Source organism: Lepidochelys kempii, chromosome 2 (assembly GCF_965140265.1).
Source record: "Lepidochelys kempii isolate rLepKem1 chromosome 2, rLepKem1.hap2, whole genome shotgun sequence".
Classification (NCBI taxonomy): Eukaryota; Metazoa; Chordata; order Testudines; family Cheloniidae; genus Lepidochelys; species Lepidochelys kempii.
This window is the reverse complement of record NC_133257.1, coordinates 215,734,587-215,750,558: the sequence shown is the minus strand read 5'-3', so window position 1 is coordinate 215,750,558 and position 15,972 is coordinate 215,734,587. Positions and strand designations below refer to the sequence as shown.

General features: G+C 39.5%; 1 protein-coding gene across 5 annotated transcripts in view; it reads right to left on the bottom strand.

Moving 5' to 3' along the window:
• DGKB (diacylglycerol kinase beta) overlaps positions 1-15,972 on the bottom strand; it is a 510,469-nt gene that overhangs the window by 103,206 nt on the left and 391,291 nt on the right. For 4 of the 5 annotated variants that reach the window (XM_073333812.1, XM_073333808.1, XM_073333809.1 and 1 more), the window contains one exon: positions 3,563-3,653. In XM_073333812.1, the coding sequence (XP_073189913.1) occupies positions 3,563-3,653 (91 nt within the window). Of the gene's footprint in view, positions 1-3,562; positions 3,654-15,972 lie in introns of those variants that run through there. The other variant, XM_073333810.1, reaches the window with a different exon arrangement.

Sequence of the window (15,972 nt, the reverse complement as noted above, 5' to 3'; positions counted from 1 at the left end):
ACTGTGTGTCAGGCCTCCCACTGTCTTCAAGTGGAATGTACTGGCTGGATAATTAGATAGTACATATTTTTTAACCTTATTTGCATGCATATTATATCTTTTGCACACTGACAAGCAGCAGTAACAACAAAAGTCAGATTACCACAGGGAATTCCCACAAAGAAGTCTTCATTCCTTATAATTTGCAGCCTAAATTAAAATAATTTGATCTTTGACAAGGATGAAATGTCAAGCAGAAGGGGGTCCTCTACAAGCCACGGCCTGTGGCTTCTGAAATCTGCCTAATTTATGTCAGTCACTTCTTAATACATATTTAAGTATTACACGAAAAAGATGATAAATATGCAATCTGACACCTTTGGTATTTCCCTGCTGTTAATTTATAAAGGTCTGGCGTCCCCCAAACCGACTGGAATTATTTAAATAAAAGAAGAATTGTAAAATAAGATGGTGCCGGGGCCTCACTTCCATTTTCACTCAATATTGAACACAGCAGGTAGTACACTAAGACAATTATTTGACTAGGCCTCAGAATCCCACTGTGATGAGTTACTTTCAGAATTAGTAAAGAAGGATTTCTTTTGTTCATACACAGAGAAGGAGTTTGCTCTATAGGTAGCTTTGTTGCCCTAATACATTCATATTCTAAAATAACAGATCACATTTGTATTCTGTTCCTATTTTTTCTGTTTCATATAATGTAAAGGTATTGTTAATATAACAGCATGCTTTTTAGATGTATATCTTGTCTATATCAACTAGAAAATAGTAGTTTTTTTCTGGTTCCTTTTGGGTCCATTCTTGGATGCAGTCTAATTTTCTGTGTTAGCGTTTCTATTACATTCATTAGCCTGGAACATTTTAGATCTGTCTTAGAGTGAAGCTATCAAGTGTGATTTAATTTACTGAAAAGAACTGAGAATGAAGGCTATAGAATCTGAATAAGTGCAATACTGTGCCACACCATACTGTCACTTAATCTTGCTCATTTTTATATAAAAAGGTATTTATGGAGGAGAAGCTGATAGCCCAGGACACACTATAAAGGTTTAAGTCTAATTTTGGTAACGACTCAAATTACAAAGGAAAGAAAACTAATTTTACAGATTGCCATTTTCCTCCATAAAATTGCTTTCCTTCTCATTTAGAAGACTTGTCTTTTGGGGCCCCGATTCAGAAAAGTATTCCTATTCAGGACAGCGCTTGAACATGTGCTCATGTGCTTTTCCTGTCACCTTCACATGGATTTTCATGTACAAATTTGAGGTTTAAAATGTACTATTCATCTTGTACAGAAAAGAAAGTACAGGACTTAAGAAATCAGAGTGCAAATTAGGAAGGCTAGGCTTAATTAAGTTAGAAACCAAATATAAGGATGAACTAATATTTGCCTGTAAAATGCCTGATTACATTCTCCCAGCTCAGAAATACACATCCTTAATCTTCGTGGGCTTTGTTCATGCAACATTTGGCTCTGTAGCAAATGCACTCTTTGTGTGTTTTATTCACAAAGTGAAATGTGGTATTATTCATCAAGGTCTCATTTGCAGTGAGATCCTTGAGCAAAGGGCAGCAGGTAACAAACCAGATGAAAACACATTGTAACATAAATGCTTATAATATAAGAACAAAACAGAAGAAAATACAAATACATGGTTAGGTATTATTAGTGTAAGAGAAACCTATTTTTCAAGGTAATAGCTGTGCATAATTTATTCCCACTACCCAATTTTAAGGAGTCCATTTCTATTTGATTTGCTCAGGTACCTCTCTTGAGCATTAATTATATTAACCATCATGCAGTAAGTGAATAAAAACAAGCACACACAATATAATGAAACTCTAATGTCTTGAATTTAATAATAATAATTTAAAGACTCCAATTTACCACCATTTTGAGACTGGATGGAAATTCATTTAACTTTGAATATGTGGGATGTAAAAATATATGATCACCTATATAGCTTCTGTGTTTAAGGAGATCACCTCTTACTAGGCACAGAGCTCATGTAATGGCTGGGTGGAAAGTTGTTCATTGGACAAAAACCTGCTCCTGTGCTTTATATTCTGCTAAATTACAGTATATCTGAGATTTAGATACCAAGACCCACATTTAAAAATCAAACCTGCTAGTCAGTTCCCCAAATATTTAGGAAAATGTTTCTCAAGTTAATTGTATTTAGAACTGAATATGAAGCACTTCCTTAAAAATCAAAATTAGGTATAAAATATCCACTTCAAGAGCAAGATATAAATACTCCTAATTTCAGGAGAAATGGCAATTTGGCAGTAACATCCAATTTATTTTTCTGAAGCAAAAAAACTTTCACAAGCAAAAAATCTGCCTTTCAACCTAACAACAAACTAAGCAAGTCCCAGGCCTCGTAAGCCTCAGAAATTCAGTCTTAATCTTTGGTGGTGTCCTGTAGACATTTGCTACAGTGATGGAAAGGACTTTACCATCACTGTAATAAATTTACCAAGAGGTGGTAACTAGATCAACAGAAATATTATTCTGTCAACCTAGTGGTATCTATACCAGGGCTGAGGTCAGCTTAACTATGTGTCTCAGCGGTATGAAATTTCACACCCATGAGCACCATAGCTAGGTTGACCTAAGTTTTAGGTGTAGATAATGTCCTAGTATTCAAAGCCCATTCAAATCAAGTCAATGGGAGTCTTTCAATTCACTTCAGCAGGCTTTGGATCAGGCCCTAATAACCTTTCATTACACATTTTGGGCCCACGCATCCTACCATCAGTGGCAAAATATCTCATTGACTTCGCAAAAAGCGAGTCTGGGCCCTTTGCCATTATTATCAGAATAGAAAAGGGGCTCAATCCTCTTGAGGAATGTTTGAATTATTATAACTTACATCCTCAGGTTTATATTTCTAATTATATTATTTTTTTTCACCTTACTTTTGTAATGTGACTAACAGCCCCCATCAGTCACTTACACCATAGACTATCGAAACTCCCTGATCTAACATTTTTAATGCCTATTCTGTCCACATCTATCAAGGGTGCCTTTTCAGATAACCTTGGATGTATAATGGTAAGATGGCCCCTTGTGCAAAGAGGAAAAAGTAGTTAATGAAGGGGAATGATTAAAAAAAAAAAAATGTATTCTTTAACCTTTATCCAGGAAAGCAAGTACAATTTTAGTGAATCGAGTTTTAAAGGTTACAAAAACTTGGGACCTAGAAATAATAAGATTTTTTATTTTAATGCTGCAACAATTCTCCCTCCCTCTGACAATCTTTCATTTTTCTATCTGACCCAGAGATAGTAACTTCCCTATTGATTTCTAATGTTATAGTTCCCCTCTTGCCCTCTTCTACTGTATTAAGACCTCACTAATCATCAAACTGAACTTTGTCCCACACCACAAATAGACTTGACAAAAATAATATTTTGGGATCTGAGGTCAAAACCTTGTGCATTCCTTTGTCTTATTGCATCTGGGCACTCTGCACTGCCCTCCCCACCCCACCACCCCCTGCATTCGAGTCAAACCAGAAACATTTTATAGCGTAACATGCACTAATTAGTTCCTTACTTCTATTTCTACAGATTCGTGCAGCTTCTTGCAGGTGGCCGAGAAAGTTTCTGAAGTGCCAAATTCAAAATACCAAAATTTGTTCTTCATTCTGAAACAGGAAAAAAAAAGAAGAAGAAGAAGCAGCTTATGCAATATCAATATCTGAACAAAAAAGTGATCATCCTGTCTCCCATCATAAGTAATGGCAAAGTCTTGGGAACATGTGCCATCCCATTTGAAATAGATGAGCTCGTAATTTTCAAAGCTTAAATGTTGGTGTCAAGTTGTATGATATCCCCTAAAGCGATAACAGGAATGAGTGGAACTGACAGGTTCAAATGTTCCTTTGACTTTTCTATTTTAGTGACAATCAGAATTTTTTTTGTCACTTAACCAGTGACATGCCTCAGAAAATTTACTGATTCTTATTTCATGTCTTACACTCTGGTGGTTTAGAGTTCAAATCCCTATTCCACAGAATTCTAGCATATGGAAGTAGCGGAGATCCTCAGGATGAAACAGAGGTAAGACAAGAATTAAGTCTGTCCCAAGCCACTTGAGTGATTCTAGTTCATTATCACAAATAAGATATTGAAAGAAAATCAAAATTCCTGCCCTAATATCTCCTCAGATATTTTGCTGTTTGACAGCTGACACATAAAATGGGGCATGGAATTTGCATTTTGAAGTTAATTACTGGATTCTAGGGTAAAATAAAAGCAGATGAAAATCTATATTGAAAATATACAGGATAGCATGAAACCTGTGGGGACATTACACCTGTGTAGCCTCCCAAATGTATAATGAAGCTCGCACTTCTATTTTAATAGTTTTATTGTACAGTGTTAAATATAATCAGTACATCAGTAATACCACTTCATATAACTAAAAGCAGTTTTGTATAACCAGAATGAAACTTTAATTATTCTGTGACAAAAAGAGAAACTATCCTTCTAAAAAAAACCCCAAAACCCAAGTTAGACTTCATTATTCACATTTAAGAATCAGACATGAATATAGTGCATTCAGCTGTAATTGTCATTCTTTGGTACAAACACAGTACACTGCACTTTGAACTAGAATTTGGCTAATCCTGCATCAGTGCAAAAGTCAGAAGGTGGATATAGATAGATCAAGTTATAAAATCTGCCAGCTATAGTGTTGCTCTCACCCGACCAGCTCCGTAGAAAGTGACAGCCAATTAAAGGCAATGTGGAGGGATACTACATTAGTTGTCATTCCCAGAAACCTGCTGATAAAAGTGTTAGACAGAATCCTGCCTGGTGCACCAGGGGAGTGACACAAGAGTGTCCCTACTAGAGTCTGGAATAGGGTGTAGAGATCTACTCCAAGATACCAAACTATAAGGAGAGCGAGCTGACATATTGCTGTAAAACAGTGTAACCTTTTTCAAAAAGGGCTTTTACACGGATGATTTGAAAGTCTTGGAAAACAATTTTCAGCACTGAACTCTACATTAAATGTCAATCTGCTCTGTCTGTGAGAACAGAGACATGCTTCAAAGAGCAACTCTAACAAGCAGTATGAAACTATTTCAGGTGACAGTATTTTCAGAAATAGCTATATGGCTAGATTTTCAAAAGAGCCCCTATTTGGTACCCTTGTTTGTAAGCACAAATGATAGATAATAATATCCTCAAAATAATACCTGTCTCTTACATAGCACTTTTTATCAGTGGCTCTCAAAACGCTTAACAATCTTTAATGTATTTCTCCTCACAACACCCCTGTGACGTAGGGATGCCTTTTGTGAGCCACAATGGGGACTTAGGTTGGTTTAACAATGTCACTCGGTTGTGGATTTTCCACACCCTTGAGCAACATAGCTGGGTTGATGTAATTTTCTAGTATAGAACAGCCTTTAGTTTCCCCACGTAGTCAAGCCCTTTCTCGCCTTTGTTCCTTGGAGCCTCGCGGCTGGTGAACACCCTTAAGAGACATAGCTATGCCAGCCTAATCTCTGGTGTAGACAACAATAGGTCAATGTACGAATTCTTCTGTCAATCTAGCTATCACCTCACAGGAAGATGGATTAACTACAGTGATGGGAGAACCTCTCTCGTCACTTTAGTGAGTGTCTACAATTGAAGTGCTCCTGTGGCACAGCTGAAGCGCTGCAGCTGTGCTGCTGGAGCATTTTAAGCATAGACATACCCTAGTACTGGAACATGGTGTGATAAGTGGGACCATCTTCTAAAACATGTTTGAAACAAGTTGGCAGCACAGCATGGGAAAGCTCGCACTGACATCACCTGTACTATTCTTGTACTGGAGATAAATCGCAGACTTTTGTCTCTAGTTCTCCCAAGCCAACACCTTGCACAAGAGCTACATTCACTTAATTAAAAAAGAAAAAAGCACAGAGCACTATTTTCATCCAAGAATCTAGTGAGTTTGCTTAAGCTGGCTATGCTACAGCTTTGCATTATTATCAGTTAATTAGAAACCCCCAATTGCTAAAATTATTTTATGTAACCTTTCTGATTAGGAAATTACAAGGCATATTATTGGGAAAATAGCCCTATATCTAAATATGGAAATAATACATGTTTTATTATACACCAGAAGAGCACATGCACTGCATCTCATTATGCAATCAGTCAAACAAAATGGATTAATACATTAATTGTGTTCATAAAAAGGGGTCAGCCAATGACAAAGTATATCTTCAAATTAAAAAAAAAAATACAAAAACCCCATTCTCTGACCTAAAAAGTATTATACACAAGGCTATTAGCCTTGCCTATTATTAAGGTTGCCTAAGAATTCCCATTATAAGACCCTATTTTTAGTTGCTTACAACTTTGCCCAACTTTAACCATTTGGACTGAAATTTTCCATACTGGGTGTCTGCCTCAGGCTAGTATTGTTTTGTTTTTTTATTTAAGATAAAATGGTTCAGCTTCTGCCAGTGAGGCTTGGGACAAGACGCATTTTACTCATGTTAAAAAATTCTGAAGACTTTCTCCTTGAAAAGCTATAGTATCTTTCTTTGGAGCAGGGGCTTCAAATTTGTCACAGCAGTTGTCTTTGTGGCAGGAATGTGTCTTTTGCCATCTCCATGAAAATCCACTCCAAATTTGACCAAGTTATAAGCATCTGAAAAATTGCAGTTTGCACATGCTCAGTAGAAATTGCTTACCTTTTCGCAGTTATACTCCCTGAAGATTCCACCTACACTGAGCCTAGGGCTGAACAGGACTTTTCTTGAAATTAAAGCTCTGGGATGCTGTGGCCAAAGCCAATCAAGGAACCTGAACTGAGAGGAGGGAGACTCTCTGTCATGAGCTCTCAGTGGTCCCTCTGCTGGGGCCAGGCAGTCTGAGGGAGGAATTTTTCTGATTCAAATGCAGAGGGAACAAGAGCTACTGAAGTGGAAGGTGGCAGAGTAAACAAGAACAAAGAGGGGGAGGAGGAGGGTCAGAAACTTGTCTATGTCTAGTTGGCAGCCGGTGTCAAGTGGAGTGCCCCAGGGGTCGGTCCTGGGGCCGGTTTTGTTCAATATCTTCATAAATGATCTGGAGGATGGTGTAGATTGCACTCTCAGTAAATTTGCGGATGATACTAAACTGGGAGGAGTGGTAGATACGCTGGAGGGGAGGGATAGGATACAGAAGGACCTAGACAAATTGGAGGATTGGGCCAAAAGAAATCTGATGAGGTTCAATAAGGATAAGTGCAGGGTCCTGCACTTAGGACGGAAGAATCCAATGCACCGCTACAGACTAGGGGCCGAATGGCTAGGCAGCAGTTCTGCGGAAAAGGACCTAGGGGTGACAGTGGATGAGAAGCTGGATATGAGTCAGCAGTGTGCCCTTGTTGCCAAGAAGGCCAATGGCATTTTGGGATGTATAAGTAGGGGCATAGCGAGCAGATCGAGGGACGTGATCTTTCCCCTCTATTCGACATTGGTGAGGCCTCAACTGGAGTACTGTGTCCAGTTTTGGGCCCCACACTACAAGAAGGATGTGGATAAATTGGAGAGAGTCCAGCGAAGGGCAACAAAAATGATTAGGGGTCTAGAACACATGACTTATGAGGAGAGGCTGAGGGAGCTGGGATTGTTTAGTCTGCAGAAGAGAAGAATGAGGGGGGATTTGATAGCTGCTTTCAACTACCTGAAAGGAGGTTCCAAAGAGGATGGCTCTAGACTGTTATCAATGGTAGCAGATGACAGAACGAGGAGAAATGGTCTCAAGTTGCAGTGGGGGAGGTTTAGATTGGATATTAGGAAAAACTTTTTCATTATGAGGGTGGTGAAACACTGGAATGCGTTACCTAGGGAGGTGGTAGAATCTCCTTCCTTAGAGGTTTTTAAGGTCAGGCTTGACAAAGCCCTGGCTGGGATGATTTAACTGGGAATTGGTCCTGCTTCGAGCAGGGGGTTGGACTAGATGACCTTCTGGGGTCCCTTCCAACCCTGATATTCTATGATTCTATGAAACTTGTACTGGAAGGTAGCAGGGGGGAGAAGGAAATTGGGACTGGAAGTTGGCACATGAGGGAGACTGGGACCAGCTGGGTAAGGAGACTGGAAGCCAGAGGCAGAAATGGAGATTGGATGATGAGCTCCTGGGAGACCTGGACTGGTTGTGCAAGGAAACTGGAGCTTAGAACCTGAGGGGGCAGGCAGAGGAGGTGAGGGGAAGAGGAGACAGATCTGATGAAGAGCTGTTGTGTGTGAGGAGAAGTAGGGCTGGCTGGGCAATGAGACTAGAATAAAGAGCCAGAGATGTGAGGGAGACTGAGAATGAGACAGAGAGCCCGGCAAAGAGCAAGAGGATACGAAGTGGCAAATTTCCATAAACGAGACACCTACTTGAGAGAAGTAGAGCTATGGCGGAGCATTGTGGTGAAAAAGTGGAGGCCAGAGTGAGGGAAAGAGGTGAATATCAGTAAGAGATAAGAACTCCAAAATAAATGTAAAAAGAAAAGGAGTACTTGTGGCACCTTAGAGACTAACCAATTTATTTGAGCATAAGCTTTCGTGAGCTACAGCTCACTTCATAAATTGGTTAGTCTCTAAGGTGCCACAAGTACTCCTTTTCTTTTTGAAAATAAATGTACACAATTTATATCATATTACAGAGAGAAAACAAAGATAAAATAGGGAGAGGGAAAAAGGCTGAACCAGGGAAGTTAAAGAGGAGGGAAAAATAAACTGAAAAGACTGAAGTATGAAGAATTTTTGTTTTGGTTCGGTTTGTCTTTAAGGTCTGAAAAGTGAGAGTAAAACATTAAAAATTAACATGGGAATATAGAAATTGCCATACTGCAGCAAACCAGTGATAATGTATCCCAATATTCTGTACTTAACAGCGTCCAGTACCAGAGGCTTCAGAGGAAAGTCCAAGAATCTCTCTAGTGGACAGTTACGGAATAATTTGACTATAAGAGAAGTTTTTCCCTAACTTCAGGCAGATAGTAATTCGCTTCGACCATAAAGCATGAGGGAATATAAAAAGAGATTGTAAAAAACTACGGGCAATCTTTAATTTTATATTTTTTTGGAAAATTTGTTACCAAGTGATAATCTACGTGCGTGTGCACCTCATGCAATTCCGCTGACTTATCAGAATTTGGCCTCTTACATCTCACTGTATTTTTATTTTATGATATCTATTGTGAACATTAACACCACCCATCCAGAAACTGTAGTGCTGGCCCCTAACCCAAAGAAGAAGAAAATTCTGAAACCTAAGCAGCTGCAAAACCTTCCATCCCCAAACGTGAAGGTTATGGGAAATGCCGAGGGCCTCAAACATCTGAATGTACTCAAGATTCTGCAAACGCTTTCCAGCTGCAGTTTAAGGTGTTGCAGGTTTGGGATCGGGCTACCCGAGTGACTGGATCTGATAAATTAAAATACATACATGGATAAATAAGTAATATAAAACCTACAGCTAACACTGTATGACACAACTATCGTGTTTTATATTTTTGGTAAAATGACTTAAGTGATCATTTTTATTTCAATAAAAAAAACAAATACTCTTCAGCTGCTAAAAATTAATCAATATTTGGTCATTTCATACGTATAAATGTTAAGGATTTTTTTTTTAAAATAGTCCTGACTTTCTTATAGCAGTGTTCAATAGACAACATATTTTCCATCTTTTCTCATTGTTCATAGATCTATTATCTAGGTAATTTTATACTTAGGTAAAATGATTTCATTGTAGCACATAATATATATTAATAAGATTGTATGACTTTTTCTAATGTTCTTCTTTCCAGTTCTGTATTAACAATCATATAATTCCTGTTCTCCTTTATAATGAATCATATGCAAAGGTAAGGAAATAGCCAGTGGAGATGCACATCCATAAAAGATTTATGGGTGTCTGGCAAGATTTTAATAGGTACCTCTTTGCCAACTTTTTCTTTCCCATTACCAACTACACTTATGGCAAATCAGTGTTAATCTCCTACAGTATATAGTATAAGCATAGATTGTACAGATACATAGCTAAATTCCTAAGCACTATGCAGGGACAGCTGCAAACTAGATTTGCACAGTACACAAATCAGTCTAAGGCATCCATATGATCACAACTATATTATAGATGATCAGATGTAAATTTACCATATAAAAATGGCTATGCCATTCAAAAAGATTATGCCATTGACTTATGCTATCACTAAGTAGTCCCACAGCTGCTTTTTCAGCAATTTATCAGTATTTCACTCCATAACTATCTTACATTGCAATTTATTTTGTTCTGTAACCTGCATTTGTATATTCTGCTCTTTGACAATCCCTGCTATACTATGCACAACCCTGTCATCTTCCCACTTTTTCCAGCTCTCTGCCCATCTCCCTTCTGTTCCTGTGATCCACACCTCCATATATCACCAATTAACATCCATTTTCAACCTCCTTACTGATGGAGGAGGCCCTGCCTCCATGCTTGTTCTCACACCCAACCATGATCTTCCTCTCCATCACTTTGCTAACTCCAATAGCTTCTTGGTCCCATACGTATTTCCTCTTTTGTTATTTTACTCTGAGTTGCCTATTCCTCCTCAAAAAGCACGCTGCCACCTGTGACCTCCTCCCATCCCATTCCTTCCATCACTAGCCATATCTGAAACCCAACTGTTACCCTCTGTCTTACTTATGAGGCTTCCCACATATTCTGCTCATCCTATAGTCTGAGAGACTTAAGTGGTGGATAAGACCAATGCTGGCCTCTACGTAGGAATGAATTTTATCCTAAAATACTATTCAGAAAGTAGGTATTTTAATAGATAAGCAACATGGGTCAATCATTATAAGATTTGTTGTGCAGGATACTGGAACTTTTCTAGTCACCGGATGGCTTGACGATTTCAGAGTCATACCTCTGAATACACCAGTGCTGTGTTGATATGCAACATGACACATTGTGTTGTTTAACTGGGAAAAAAGATGACATCTTTCTCCAAGGATTATAGAGATGTGTTACTCTCAACTGGCATAAGTTAATAGGAGGTTAAACTAGAGCACTTGGCATATAAACCTGTAATGACAAAGCAGTATGGTATCTAAATGATAGGATTTTAACAGAGACTCCCCACATAACCAAACTGGCTTTCTGATCTGTGATGTTACCTTCAGAAGCAAATGCCAGGATTCCTCATTTCAGTCAGATATTTATTTCAGCCTTAAAAACAATGATCAATGTGGTTGAAAATGTGTGTATATATATATATATATATACACACACACATATACACACACACACCAATAATCAATACGTTTACTGTGTTTATTACTATAAACTATATCATACACCTTTACCACACTATACCATGCTCTAACTATTCTGGGTCTGTTACCCACCACGAAGATTCCTACGCCTTACAATTTATATATATTTATCCTGATATTTCCTGTTACTTTCTCTCCCAATTCCCTAGTCTTGGGAGCAGATGCTGATGTACCAATGACTCATTAATCTGAAGAGGTTTTTAATATGAACAAAAATGAAGTCTGTAAACTAATTCACATTTAACAGGCCTGTCTATACCAGAGAATCAATAAAGCACTGTTTGAAAACCTCTATGTGTATGTTATAATAGACCAAATAGTTTAGAACAAGGTACAGAACTACACATTTCATCTTTAAATTATGTCAGAGGACTAAAACAATTTTCCTTTTTTTCACCCTAATATCCTGGTATGTAAAAGCAGATATGACACTGAGTACTACTTAAATTCATGAAACCATTGTTATAGTTCTCCAAAGGTTTAGGGACAGGTTTATAGGAAGAATCTTGTGGCTGGCTGCTGCAGCTGCATGAAACTCACTATATTCTAGAATTAAAAATGCATAAAGCAGTTTTATGAACTGCTTCCCTGTAAAGTAGGTCCATATGGAATTCATTATTCCGTCCCTCTGCCCAGCCGTGTTTAACTCTCATTGATGAATTTAAGTAGCCCAGTGATGTTCAATTGGGAAGAAAGGTTAAAAGATCTGAAACACCTTTAAAAAGGATTGACAGTCCTTCCAAATAGAAAACAGAACAAGAAAGAAAAATTACTGAAAGGACACAAAGCAGTTACAGCAAATTCCAGGACCTAGAAAGAACCCCTTCCATATACACAAGGGGGCATCCTCCTCACGTGTACCTCCGCCAGCCTGTATAGAAGAGGAGGAGGGCTGCCCATGGCACTATCTCTCCGCTTTAGGATCCCTGCAGAAACTGCTTTGGAGCTTGACAGGGCTCGAATTCTGCTGGGCTTTGGTGCAGGCCTAGGGACGTAGCAGGAGAACCCCCAGCATTCTGTCTGAGAGTTAATAGACCCTTAGAGCTCCATTATTCCCTTTGGTCCCCTCTTGCCCTGCTGCAGGGGAACTCAGACAATAGTGAACGACTTCCGCAGGAGCGATGCAGCCAGGTATTGGAGGGAGGGGGGAAATGTTGCTGGAGTACGGGGCAGGTATCCTTGTGGATGGGTCCTGCACCACTGGACTTAGTGAATGTGTCCTTCTCTGCAGATTGTGTGGTTATGTGGGTTTGGGAGGGTCCATCACCTTGAAGCTCCATTGCCCCCAGGTCTGATCCCCTTGAAAAGATGATTTAAGGCAGTGGTTCTCAACCTATTTATCATTGTGGGCCACATATGCAGCCCACAATGTGTTATGTAGGACACAGGTTGAGAACCACAGCGCACCCCTTTCCCCCCACTAGTTCCTCCCTACAGAGACCCATATGCCCAGCACCCCGCCCAGAGACCCCTCCACAGAACTGGACTAGGAGTATAGGCCCAGGTGTGGGGCCAGACAGCTGGTCTCCGCACCCCACCACTCAGAGCTGGGCAGCCGAGACCCAGACCACAGACATCCAGGATCCAGATTTTTTTAAACCACACAGCTGGGCCACAGCCATGTGTTAATTGGGCCGCATGTGGCCTACAGGCCGTGGGTTGAGAACCACTGATTTCAGCAAATCTCTGCAGATCAGCTATGCCACGGTTCTTCAGTATTTGTAGTTTGGTAGCACATAGAGGCTCCAGCTAAGATCAGGACCTCTTTGAGCTGGACACTGTACAGACACATAGCAAGAGACAGTTCTTGCTTTGAAGGTCATACAGTCTAAATACACAAAACAGTCAAAGAGTGATAGAAAGGAAGAATTACTACCCGCAACCCTCTTTTACAGATTGCATACTGAGGCACAGAGAGATTAAGTGATTTATCACAGAGGGCATCTGAGGCAGGGCTGGAAATTGAACCAAGATCACCAGAATCCTAATCCAATGCTTTATTCACTTCCTCTCAGAGCTTTTCTTCCTCTCTAGCTTTCTCCCATGGGTTTTCCCAAAAGGGGGTGGGAGCTGACCCTTATGTTCTGGGAATTTATGGGTTGTTTTGCTTTACTGTTTCCTAGAACATAGTTTTGGCTATTTCTGAGATACAGAACACTCCTTACAGGAATGACAAATGAACCATGTTAGAAAGACATGGCTACAATAACACTGCATACAAATAAACCATGTTACATATAAAAGTATGTCATATAATTCACATGAATTTCTTCAGAAACAAGCAAACATTATCAATAGATACCCCTTTGAGTAGTGGGTCCCAATAATTTTAAGCAATAGTTTATTCTGCAGTAATTTAAATACTCACTGTGTGGCCAATTGTGGCCCAAAATACTGTTATATAAATATTCCCCACATGCAGAGTTATTCTGGGCATCTTCAGTATGACAGAAGGTCTTTACTTAGTGAAACCAAAGCTTAGCACCATATGTGTCCATGGTGGCTATATAAATAATAAATTCTTCTACTACAGCTCTTTACCACATCACTGTTTGAAATAAAAAATCTCAAAAACTTCCCACACTTAAATGGACCTTATAGGATGAGGTAAAATGACAAGGAGGGAGTAAAGCACAGAATACCACAGTTTCTCTCTCTCTCTCTTTATGAAGCTAAATGATTATTAGTGATTCTCTCTCTTGAAAATCTAGTTGTTGGATGGTTGACAAATACATGCTCAAACAACTGTCCACTAGATATGCACAGCTGTACATGCACTGCTGTTAATTCCTCTACAATCTACACCATTTCGCTATTGCTTTGTTGTTACGTAGGGTGGGCTTGGAGGGTATAACAGATATGTAGCCACCTAGTATTTCACAGTTGTCACTGTAATGCACCACATTGGAATCACACCCAGATACCTACACCTCCTCTGTGTTCAAAGAGAAAGGAGGACAAGCCAGCTTCCTGATCACGCTCTACCCATTCTTCTTCCCACATACACATCTGGTGGGGGACAGGGAAGGGGAAGAGTCATAGAAATCCCACAGAGGCAGACTGCTTTCCCCTTTGCACTGCTATGCAGAGCATACGCATAGGGAGCACACTCTTACTTTACGAGTGTGCATGCATAGGACATGCCACATCCAAGATATAAATTGAGCCCTGGTGCTTATCAATTATCATCAATCTATAAAGTGAGGACGTTCATTAACCCTTCTGGCTAAGAAAGTATTAAAGAGACAATGCTATGTTTATCCTTATGAAAAAACTCTATAGAATGTGAGAGATGAAACCAATGGGGCTCATGTAAGATGGTGGCCAGATCTACCTGCCCAGCTACAGTTCCTTTGATCTGGGGTTTTCTTTCTTCATTTAGTAACACTGTTTCAACCAAAACCATCTCCCAAAAGTCCTCATTGTCCCCAAAGGGTCTTCTCTTAGCTCTTAGTCCCCCGGGTTTCTCAGCCTTCCCCAGCAGAGGCTTCCACCCGAGCCAGCTCCTTCTCCCTCCAGATGTCCTCCTCTCAGGCCTCCTGCCTGACAGGTGCAAGAGCCACCTTCCAAGTCATTCCCCAAGCTTGGGTCTCTTGTATCTGCTCTTCTGCCTAAAAGCCAGGTAGGTTTATAAATGATTTCCTGTGGGGCACATGACTAAGAGTAAGCAGATGATCGGAAACTAGAGTTCCCAGTTTTAAAAGGCCATCACAGGATCACTGGGGCATGGATATGCACCCCGAAGCCCAAGCTCTGCTATAGTACCATAGAAATGACTAAAAAATAGCCCTATATAAATTGCACAGGAAATGATATCTTTTCCATTGAAGTCTTATACCACCTTACAGAATGTAATAGGGAACTACCTCCCTGCTATGGAATTGTATAGGCTGGTGAAACAATTCTATACTCTACTGAATTCTTCAGGACTTTTCCACAAGTATACAAACAAAGATCAATTTTTAGAAAGCTACTATACTTCTAACTTTTAGGTAATCATATACTGAAGGAATGCTAAATGTAGTTTGAGTGTCTAATGGGACTCTTTTTGCAGCCAGAGTACTAGTGAAGAACCATCCTTTGTGAGAGATAATTCTAAGCTATCAAGTAAGCCTAGTAATTAGACCTGTGCTTCTACCTAAATTATATTTGTCTTCTTCAGTGCCTCTGTGGTTTTACTTCTTGTACTGTAACTCCATATTGCATTTCTAATCATTACTTCACCCCTGCTTTTTAAAATGTATCACAGCTCTGTGATACCAGCTGTTGTTTTCTTTCCTAATGAACTTCACTTGCAGAAAAGGATTTAAATTTCTTTGAACCTCATACTTACTCACTGTGAGTCTCTCTTTTTAAGCTCCCAAGACAAAAGGAAAATGAGCTGTCTCACACTTAGCCCTGAAGCCAGTGATACTTTGGGAGTTAAACTTGATAAAGAACTCATGCATTAGGTAATGGGGCCACAATCACCTTTTAATTCTTTTCCAGCTTAGGAGATTTAAGGTTTATTTATATGAAATTTATATGCACTGGTGTAACTTAAACTGGTTTTTAAACCGAAATAATTAAAGCAGTGCAAAGGGCTGCATGGACATACTTAAGCACTGATCCTGAATGGAACTATGGTACTACACAAAGTTAAGCACATGCTTAA